The sequence below is a fragment of the Trichosurus vulpecula genome, chromosome 3 (genome assembly GCF_011100635.1).
Source record: "Trichosurus vulpecula isolate mTriVul1 chromosome 3, mTriVul1.pri, whole genome shotgun sequence".
Lineage (NCBI taxonomy): Eukaryota > Metazoa > Chordata > Mammalia > Diprotodontia > Phalangeridae > Trichosurus > Trichosurus vulpecula.
Window position 1 is genome coordinate 399,063,254 of NC_050575.1, and position 11,532 is coordinate 399,074,785.

Sequence of the window (11,532 nt, forward strand, 5' to 3'; positions counted from 1 at the left end):
CCTGTATCTGTCAAATATAAAGATGCAACCTGGTTTCAACACTCATCACATGCGCTGAAAGCATCGAGATGCCTAAGTGAGAGGACTTACCTTGTCATTGTTCCTAAGAATCAGGGGTACTTCGTAGACTTCACAGGCATCGTAGTTCTGAAATACAATTTCTGATGGGAAGGGCTGGAATAATGTCTGGTCCAGGTCAATCGCTGAGAACTGAAAAATTAAAAGTACCACCAAATATTAGATCCACCCAATTACAGAAATCACAGGGCAAGGAAAGAAAATCATTGAACACTTAAACTACACCCAATACTTCAAGAAACTGAGGCTTGGAAGCTGTGGGTCCTGCCTAGATTTGCCCCGACCAGGATCCCTCTCCAACTTAGCAAGGAGACTTGACAGTTGTGATAGCATGTAGTTTACCTGGTGATGAGCCTCTCCAAACTTAATGAGATTGGTGCTTGGTACAAAAAAAAAAAATACAGTCCATCACCAGGTGTGTACTGAAACCATTCCCATTTGTTAGGCCCGGCTATGCCTCAAGAGCCCAGAATCATGTCCACACCATGAGGAGGCCTCTGAAGAACACTTTGGTTATACTTATAGGAAACCTTCAGAGAGGACATTTGCTAACAGAGAGCCATCCTAACACTATAAGCTTTAGTAGTGAGGACTAGCAAGTAAACTTACTGCCTTAAAAGCTCTTAAATTAATACAGAAGGATGAGAACAAACAAATCCCTAACAAAAAGAAACCACTGGAAAACTCTTTCAAATTAAAGAAGGTTAGGACAATAAATAAAATATTCTCTCTCTTCCCCATTTCCAGCCCCAGGGCTGTAAGCAGGCTGTGAGTGATCAAGAACTATCACGGCCATGCTCCAAACCAAGGCAAGAGAGAAAATGGGAGCCGCCTTCTGCCTGGCCCCATAGAAGCCAACACAGGAAAGCCTTCAAGGCACTGAGGAAGCAAAAAGTCCTTGCCTTGGCTCGCCAATTCCAGAAAAAGCAACTGTTGCTAAGGCAACAGGAGAGACCATGGAAACCAAAGGCATCTCACAGAGAACAGTAAGGTGGCTGAATAGTCAGTCAGGCGTAAGGTATTACACAGAGAATAATACTCCAGCACTGCCTATGGAATGTGGTGGTGATCAATACTAGTATTCTCAAGGAAGAAGGAAAACAGACTGAAGTGAAGGAGACGGATGGATGGATGGATGGATGGATGTGAATGTATAAGGAGGTTCTTAATGCATCAATCACATTCTAATGGTGGCTTTAGGACCAGGCAGACATGCTGCTCTGGGAGACTGGACTGGGAAGAAACCTTCACGAGGGCAGGAAAAAGGCCAAAATTGAAATGAACGCCTCTTGCCAAGACCTTTACAATAGCCTCCTAATTGGTGACCCCACTTCCAAGGTGAAGAACCCACAATCTAGGGGTTCAGAGTAAAAAGGGAAGTCAGTCCCCAAAAAGGCCTACATGCCAGCCCTGTTACATATGTGTAGATATATACAGTATGTGCATGTGTACATGAATGATATGTGCATATGTGTGTGTGATCTGTGTGTGCATGTGTGTGTATCTGTTTTAAAAGGGTAGTGAGAAGAAAGGCTCTTGGGCTGTGTTTATTCCACCCACGCTTCACAGAGTCTCAGGGTGGAAGGCACTTTGGAGGCCACTTAGTCTAACTCATTTCTGAATAGTAATCTCCTCTGGAGCATCCATGACCCATCCAGCCTTCCCTCGAAGGGCTCTAGGGAAGCCACCCACTCCATTTGTTCATGGCTCTGATTATTGGGGGGACAGCTAGGTGGCCCAGTGGTTAGAGCACTGAGCCTGGAGTCAGGAAGATGGAGTTCAGATCTGACCTCGGACTCTTCCTAGCTATGTGACCCTGGGCAAGTCACTTAACCTTGTTTGCCTCAGTTTCCTCATCTGTCAAATGAGCTGGAGAAGGAAATGGCATGCCCTGTCAGTATCTTTGCCAAGAAAAACCCAAATGGGGTCATGAAGAGTCAGACACAACTGAAAATGACTAAATAACAACTGAATATTAGGAAATTTTTCCTTGCATTAAAATGGCGTGTTCTACCGTTGTTCCTCTTTATGTCTCCTGGGGCCAAGAAGATGTCTAATCCCGTATCTACACAACCTTGTCTGCCATGCCTTCTCTTCTCCAGGCTAAACATTCCCAGTTCCTTCAATGCTGCTCATGTGCCTCCAGTCCAGCTAAGGACATATAAGACCTAGTGAAGAAGTTTAATCTGTTCCAACTAGAACAAATCAGAAAACATTTGGGAGCCCAGCCTTTTACAAGATTGGTTGTTTTCATTGAATAGTTTTGAAAAACTTTGATTGTGTCCGTTATTCCAGACAGAGGCCCTAAGGGGGATCACAGAGCTTATGCTGGCAAAGAAACCATAGTAGGAGAGGGTAGAGACATCTATCCAAGAAAGGTACCATGTTGATGGCTTGGGTTTGTTTTTTGAGGCAATCAGAGTTAAGTGACTTGCCCAGGGTCCCACAGCTAGTAATTGTCAGAGTTCAAATTTGAACTCAGGTCCTCCAGACTCCAGGGCCAGTGCTCTATCCACTGCACCATCTACCATATGCCCAGACATCCTTGCCTACAAAGTCGTGCTATTTCCCCTACTTTTAACCAAGCTACTAAATGGGCTGTTGGATCAGGATGATGCTTTAAAGAAACCCAATGTCCACCTCTAACTTGTGCACTAACCCTGGGGGAGTCCATGCTGCCATCTCTTAATTTCCCAGAGGCCATCACTGACCCAAGATCACATTCTCTTCTAACAGTCTCATTTAGAATCCTTTTTAAGTATCCCTGACTTCAAAACGTGTCTGATAAAAATGTCCAGGACCTGTCTGAATCATGTCCATCCATGGCTTTTCAGTGATCATCCTCTAGAATGTGGTTATTAAGTCCCAATGGATAAGTAATTGTGAGAAATATCTTCTAGCTTAAGTGGTTTGGGTTAATTAACTCTTACAGAAGTGGCTCTTAAACTGAGGTCTGCAAGCTTCTTATATCTCTATGTCGATAACTCTATTTCAGTCTAATTGGATTCCTTTGTCATTCTGTGTACCTTCTTATATGCACTTATAAACACTATTCTAAGAAATCAGTCCATAGCCTTCACCCAAGGGGTCTATGATATACACACACCCAAAAGTCATTTTATGAACTTCTTCCTTATACTCTCAAATAAATTGTCTTTTCTTTAGGGCAAAGAATAATGTTAACATTGCTCAGATAATAGAGCCTGAGAAATACACTAGGCTATAAACTCCTTAACAACAGGAATCCTGTCTTCCTTTGTATTTCCCCCCCCAACATTGCTCCTGGGTTCAGCACACAGTAGATAATAAATGCTGTGGCTCAGCTGTGTATTCATTTCCTCATTGAAAATTCCTGTTTTTAAATTAGAGGCATGAAGAGGATGTGTTTGAAAGAAGGTTTTGTTTTTCTTGTTCTGCCCACATGACGCCTAAGAGTTGACTAAAAACAAAATGGCTTCCCTATTCATTTGGAAACCGTATTGGGGCAACTTCATTTTACAAAGGATTTCTCTTGATCTCTGCAGCAGCTGGAAACAGCTGCCTGGAGGGCAGGAGGGCAGGCACAGGAAAGCGCAGCTTTGCCTCCCTTGGCCTTGGGTTTCATGGACCCTTTCCTGGGCATTTGGTCACTGTGAAGAAGTGTCCCAACACTTCCCACAAGAAACATTTATTAAGCACCTTCTCCTTGTAAGTCATGGTGTGAGGCCCTGGAGAGACAAAGGAAACTGAAATCATCCTAGTTCTCAGGAAACTCACTTTGTATTGAGGGAACATAATGTACACACCCAGAGGGCTGATGACAAAGCATGCTGCCTACCCCCAGTGGAGAGTCGTGGATTCAGGTAAGACTGAGACATAGATTTTTTTGGACCTGGCCAATTCAGGAATTTGTTTGGCTTGACTACACATTTTTGTTACAAGGATTGTTTTTCTTTTTCTTTTTTAATTCAAAGGGAGTAGGAAGGAAATCAAATAGATTTATAATCACTGAAAAAATAAAATTAGATAAAAGCTAAAAAAAAAACCTGTCCAGAGATTAGTCATTTCAAGGAGGAGGGAGCCCTAAGAACAGGAAGGCTGGAGAAGGGTCATAGAGGAAATATGAGCAGAACCGTTCCACCCCGATGCCCTCTCTCCTGACTGTGAGTCTCTAGCCCAGACCACCTTTTCATGAGGCACCCAAGCTATGTTCACTTTACTCCAGCCCCTCCCCTCCCTCTTCTGACTGATCTACCTGCACACCAGCTGCCTCACCCCCACAGTCCACCCCTTCCCCTTGCCAACCCCTTTTATATGTTTTCTTCCCCTTTTAGAAAGTAAACTCCATGAGGGCAAGTGAAGATGAGGATTCTGAGAGGAAAATGTGAGGAGACAGTATATTCCTATTGGCTGGACTGTTGTCCCTCGTTCTCAAAGAGGACCAAAATGACTTGGCTGTGTTGGGGTCAAGGTTTGGTGTGTCTGCCTGTGGCTGACTGGAAGGCTTTACCACAGGTCAGGCACAAATAGTCCATGTGAACATTTGGGGTGGAGAGGGCTCTAAATCTGTGCATTTCATGCTTCGCTCTACGCCTTCTTTGATGCAGGTGTGCCATGTTGGGCAGTCCTGTGCCAGTGTCTCCCATGTCACGAAATTGATTCCAAAGTTCTTCAGAGAGACTTTGAGCGTGTCTTTGTACAGCTCTTTCTGATTCCACGTGAACATGGACAAGGCATGGACACTCTGGCTGATGAAGTGGGGAAACATCTAGTTGCAGCTGGATAAAAGGCAGAGTTCAAAAAGAGAACTCACGGGAAGTAACTGTGGGGAGAGCAGTTTGAGCCTGACCACAGAGGTCAGGCTGAGGATCTTATATCCTGCCATGGGAGCATCAAAGACTTTTGGGCAGAGAGGTGACAGTCAGACCTGTGCCTCGGAAAGATTCTTTGGGGGAGTTCTGTGGAAGACCGATGCATGGGAGAGGGGTGAGAATGGAAACAAGGACACTACTGAAGCAGCTCCTACAAGGATCCAGGCAAGAGGTGATGAAGCCCTAGATTCATATAGTGGCTACATAGACACAGAAAATGGCAGAGCAAGGAAGGCACACTGAACAAAGGACAGTGAGGTGGTGGAACAGACAAGATTTGGCAGATGGTTGGAGGTGGGGCTTGGAGGACAGCGTGGACAAGGATGGTTCTAGAGCTGGGGGCTGGGAGGATGGTGGAGCCCACAAGAGAAACAGCAACATGTGAAGGGATAACAGGCTTATAGGAAAACAGAATGAGCTTCATCTTAGACATGAATGGTAGAGATTGGTATGGGCTGTCCAGGGAGAAATGCCCACCAACCAGTTCCTATTTCAGGTCTGGAATTCGGGAGAAAGAAAGAAATGTCAGAAATCAGACATTTGGGGGAAGAATTGAGGCCAAGAAAGGACAAAATCACACGACTGTGAAAACTAAGAATAAATCAACAGCAAAGATGACATAAAACTCTAATCTGAGGAGACAGGGCGTGTGCAGGAAGCAGACAACAGGAACAGTGGGACACAGAAAGCTCAGGATGAACTGAGCCAAGGGCAGAGCTATACGGTTAGACAGGACTTTAAACCCTACTCGAAACCTCACTTCTTGGCAAGCAAGGCTTTGCTTAAAGCATTCCCAATAACAGTGACCATTCTTGTGGTACCTACTATGTGCTAGGCACTTTACAAATATCTCGTTTGACCTTCACAGCTACCTATGAGGTAAGAGCCGTTTTCCACCCCCATTTTACCAAGGAGGAAACCGTGGCTGGCAGAGGTTAAGTGACTTGCCCAGGGTCACACAGCTAATAGGTGTCCAAGGCTGGATTTGAACTCAGGTCTTTCTGACTCAAGGTCCAGCACTCTATCCACTGTGCCACCTCACTCTCAAGACTGGTGATGTCATGGTGAACAATGACAGATTTGAATTTAACAGCATTTTCAAAGACTTTCAAGTAAAAACTCTATGATCCCTGCCCATTATGCACTTCTGTGTTTAGCTACATTCATGAAGTCCAGTATTAGTGTCCTTTTGGCTCTCTTTTCATCCAAAGGGCCTCAGTTCCAGACCCAAGTTTGCTCCTGACTTCCTCTGCAATTTCAGGCTTGGGGGTGGGGGGAGGCAGGGGAAGGGGAACAGGGAGGGGAAGGGGGAGGGTCAGGTCCACACCCCTTCCAGCTCCACCGAAGAGCTGTGAGATGTAAGACTGTGCTTGTACCTTGTTTTAGGGTCCTCTGATGAAAGGTGCTGTGTGTGTGTGTGTGTGTGTGTGTGTATATGTATGTATATATATATATGTATATGTATATATATATATACACATATATATATATATATATAAGGACAAATGTGAGCAATATTCTCATGAGACCAAAAAAAAATTATTCAGAGCATTACATTTTAGTCCACAGGTATGTGAATTTCTGCCACACACCAAAATGTGGAAATGCCAGATTTCACTCGTAGCGATTTAAAGCTGGCTTTTCTAAGAGTGATGGCAACAAAATTTTATTGGGATTTGGAAAAGTATTAAAAAACCACTATTTTCAGCACTCAAAATCTTCTGTTTGGATGTGGAATCTGGACTGAGGAGAAAGGAACAATATAACAATATCAACATCTCTTTTCCTTTGGTCTTGAGTGACCACCCTTTCCCCAGAGAAGAATATTGCTTCACTGGGCGTGATTTCGCTAGTTTTCCACCTTGCTCCTAGAACTGCAAAAAACGGTGCCATTTAAAGTCCAGAGACCTCTATGCTACCCAAGGGCATCCTGAGAAGTATAAGAAGTGCATTTAAGGGAGGCAGCTAGGTGGCACAGTGAGTAGAGCACCCGCCCCGGAGTCAGAAGGACCTGAGTTCAAATCAGGCCTCAGACATTCGACACAATTACTAGCTGTGCGACCTTGGGCAAGTCACTTAACCCCAATTGCTCTGCCTTCCCCCCTCAAAAAAAAGTGCATTTATGGCCATCTGGGTGTTGCAGTGGATAGAGCACTGACCCTGGAGTCAAGAGGACATGAGTTCAAATTCAGCCTAGCTGTGTGAACCTGTGCAAGTCACTTAACCCCTATTACCTCCCAAAAAAGTACATTTAAATCAAGGGGCTTAAACTTTCCTCTTGAGTCATTTTGATATCTTAATAGCAGAAATAAAAAACAAGGTAGGGAGAAAAAGAAAAAAGAACAGAACACTGGGCTAAGAAGCAGGGAGCTACCTTTTGATGAGTGGTTTCTCCCATATCTAAAAGCTCGGTGATCTGTGGCCGGCACATCACTCGCGTCGAAGACAGACGCTCTTCTGTGGTGAGGGACATCTCCTTCAGGAATTCAGAGGGGCTGAGCTGGAATTAAAAATAAGAGGAGATAAAGGGCCACAAATGACTACACTGAGAAAGGCTTTTCTTGTTCAAGTGCCCAGCATGAATAATTTGTTTGCAGCCATCAGGATCATCTCAGGACTCCACTGTATTCTGCTAATGAAATATTTAAAATAAATTATACAAAAGAAGATGCTCATGCACTCATGAGCTCCTTACAGGGTAATAGGAAGTGGCATGTGTGATCTTTTTCTTTTATTTTCCCTCTTAAAATTGAATCAGATCCCACAAATGATTATGAAGGGGAAGCCTGGAAAACACAGAGAGAGAGCTGCATGCTCAGGACTCCCCTCACTTCCAAACTCAGCAGCTGCAAAGTGCAAGGAAAGGACATGAGAAGAGTGAATAGCACAAAAAAAAGGAAGGGCTTACTTAGTCTGTTTTGCTATTCAAATATGAATTTGATTTTTTTTAAATCTCTCCCTCAAAGTTTAGATACTCTCTGGTCACCTGTGAAAAGACATCAGTTCAGGCCACTTCTCTGACCTACGCTTAACGCCCCAATCCCATTGATCAAACTAATTAGTTAACTAGACAAGCAGCAATATCCGCCGCTGTTAACACCACCCCCATGAGACGGGCGTCTATATGTATCTTGCGCATTATTTTCATGTTGTTCCCCCATTAGAACATGGGCTCCTTCAGCGCAGGGACTGTTTTTGCCTTGCTTTGAACCCCCAGGGCCCGGCTCACACAAAACACATAATAAACATTTGTTGACCAACTAAAAACAATAAAATGGAGCCCATCATTTGAATAAATCTAACCAAATTAACGCAGCTTCTCTCTTAGACAGCAGCGACAAATTGGCGCTTACAGCCGCCCTTGATTCTGCCATTATTATTTCTAGGACGTTCACACATCCACTCTTGTCTACGGCAGAAACGGCGCAGAGCTTGTTGCTGTTTGTCCTTCATTTTGGACGAGGACCATGACCCCAGGGAGGTGATGCCATGACATGCAAGGGAAATGGATTCAAGTGAGGGAGGGCTGTGCAAGGTCACCAGCCTCACTCTCCCCTCCAGAGCCACCTGGGTCCAGCGGCCAGACAGAGATCGGAACGACTGAAGAGGGGGATGTGAAGGTGAGGCTGGGGCAAGGCCACCAACCCAAAAGGGGAACATCTATAAAGCTTTTCATCTTTCCATTTTCAGCACTTAGTGCGGCGTTCTGTGAAATGGATAGTCAGGCTTGGAGTCAAGAACACTTCCTGAGTTCAAATCTGGCCTCAGACACTTACTGGTTCTGTGACTCTGGGCAAGTCACTTAATCCTATTTGCCTCAGTTTCCTCATCTGTAAAATCGGCTGGAGAAGGAAATGGAAAACTACTCCAGTGTCTTTGCCAAGAAAACATCAAACGGTGTCACAGAGAGTCAGACATGACTGAACAACAACAACATTTATGCAGAGCAGGAATTTCATAAAGGTTTACTGAACGGAACAGAACTCAACCTAAAGTGCTAAGACGTAGAATCACTGAGTCCCTGAATGGCCAGCGAGATCCGGTGCTGTCCAGTGTGATCTCTACCAGAAGAATGACTCCCTTCTACAACATCCCAACAAGTTGTCATCCACCCTTCACTCGAAGACCTTCGGTGCACAGAGAATGCCCAAGGCACCCCAATCCACTTCCGGACAATTTTCACTGTTAGGAAGTTTTTCTTTATGTTCAGCCAAAATCTCCCTCTCACTGTAATTTTAATCCACTGGTCCTATACTACCCTCTGGGGGCAAGGTGGACAAATCAGCTCCCTGGCCTCTGATCCTGAAGTCTACTTACCCCCTTACGGACAAGTATTGGTTTAGCCTAAGCTTCTCTCCGTAATCCTTGACTGCCTCCGCTGCCCTCAACAGAACTCTTTGCTTAGGCAATAACCTTGCCTTCCTCACCCCAAAATTGACCCAAGGTTCATGAGCGGATAAGTCCCTGGATCCAGCTGGTTTTGCTGATGAACTTTTGCCTATCATTCTCAAACCCTAAGACAGATTTTCCCCTTCTCCCCACTTCCCTTCCTCCTCCTCCTCCTCCTCCTCCTCCTCCTCCTCCTCCTCCTCCTTCTCCTCCTCCTCCTTCTCCTCCCACAGAGAACATCCAGGCTTTCAGCCTGGGCAGAGGGAACACTGGACTAGATAGTAGACGGTAAATCTCTCGAGAGCAAGGACTGTGTCACACTATTGTTGTGTCCTCTTCAATGCCTAGCACACACTGAGCATTAATAGTGTTTGCTGAATGAATATCCATGATTACTGGAAGTAACAAGAATTATCTGACATGGTTTTTTTTAACATTGAAAAGTATATTATTTATCTGATTTATTTTGCCTTGGGCTAAAATCAATCTCTTCTCCAAGAGTTTATTCCCCTTCAAAATTGCACGTTAGTGTCTGAATCTAGCATAAGTGACTTCGGGACATCTTTCCATTATAGCTTTTTTTAAAGCTGTGAACTAGAACAGGATTTTCAATGTTAGATTGGAATCTGGCTTGAGTTAATGTAATTTCAAGAGAAATAAGCCATGTTTTGGCATCTCTTGGTGGTGCTAAGCTCAGGGATTATTTTGAGTACATACCATGAAGAGGTGGACCAGGTAAAGCTGGTCCTTTTTTAATTATTATTACTAGAACACACCATAAAACAAGTAAAAATAAAATGGTCCATGTCCCCAAAACCGTAGGTTTTTTTATAACACTAGGTTCATTATGAGAATCATGAAAATGAAAATATAATTTAAAGCCAAAGATGAGGGAGATATGTATTTTCCAGAGTTTCTACTTTCCTGTGATTTATAAGTTCTCCTGAAAATAAAAATGTTCCATATTATCTTATTGTTATCCAGCCCAAACAAGCTGCCACTCAATGTGACCTAAGAGTTACCAAACCCCAGCTGCTTGCTTGGGTATTTTCATTTCAGCTGAAAATTGGGGTGTTCCAAACTTCTTTAGTGTTCTTTCCTCTTAAGATTTCAGGAACTTCTGTGGGCTTAAGAGATTCACAGACTTTTCCAAAATCACTTCTTTCTCCCAACCAGCTGCCATATTATTGAATAAATATTAATCAGTGAACTAATTGTCAATCGACTAATCTGAGAAAGCCAAAGAGCAACAAAAACATGCCAGATGATGCCCTTGAAAATCTATGTTCTATGAGACCCCGAGAGTGAGCGGACTTTATTTACCATTTTGTTTGCTTCCTCTTCTGTGACCAGCTTCGGTGCCAAGACTCTGCCGCCTTGGAACCCTTTGAGCATTCGGACCAACTTTGTTTGACCCATGTGTCCTTGAAGCTTGCCACTTGCCATTTTGATTTATTTTCTTGGCTTATCTAGGGGAAAAAATACAGATTACTTTGAAAACATGCAGTCAGCTCTTGACTACCAACAGGATAATTATTCATATTTCATCTTGTTAAAACATCGGAGAACAAATTCCAAAGCCAAATATAACTGATTGGGAGATTTTCTAGAACTTTGCCCCTCTCCATTAGCATGGATAAAGAACTAATTAATTATAGAGGGGAGGGATGTGGATATTCAAATGATTAAAAATTAGGGAGGATGTAGAGACGGGAGTTCTTGAGAGGACAGCGAAAATAAAGGAACTGGAATATTCTGGTCTTTGACTTTTGGTTGATAGCCACATGAACAAAGGCAGACCACCTAGCTCTCATGTAGCTACTCCAGCAAAACCCCGCAGTTCACACCAGTCTGTGTGATAGAGAAATCCAATGAGAAATCACAGTAACTTCTTCCAGTCCAGAATTGCATGAGGTAAGCCAGAAGCCTAAGGACAGGTACTAGCAGCAAAGCCAGCAACAGAATAGGGTGATGTTTCAAAGTGACCAGAGACTGGAGGCAACAAGAGTAAAGGGCTCCCCCTAGAAAGCCCCAGGGTGGCCAGAGAGACCTAGGGAAGTATCAGAACCTTGGAAATGTCAAGAATATTAGCAGGTAGCAAACACCATGGCACTACAGCACTCAGATGCGGACACCCCAGGCCTAGGGGCTCTGAGGTTTCCAACATTCTGTAATGAGGCACTAGGGAAGGCCCTCAAGGTCTGGCGTTCTGAAG

The 11,532-nt window shown here is 44.0% G+C and overlaps 1 protein-coding gene across 1 annotated transcript in view; it reads right to left on the minus strand.

The window, feature by feature from the left end:
• Positions 1-10,763, minus strand: part of HYDIN (HYDIN axonemal central pair apparatus protein) — a 455,510-nt gene extending 444,747 nt beyond the window's left edge. Inside the window, exons 1-3 of the mRNA XM_036750079.1 lie at positions 10,641-10,763; positions 7,303-7,428; positions 91-210 (exon numbers count right to left, since the gene is read on the minus strand). Of these exons, the coding sequence (XP_036605974.1) occupies positions 91-210; positions 7,303-7,428; positions 10,641-10,763 (369 nt within the window). The remainder of the gene's footprint in view (positions 1-90; positions 211-7,302; positions 7,429-10,640) is intronic.
• Between the last annotated feature and the right edge of the window lie 769 nt (positions 10,764-11,532).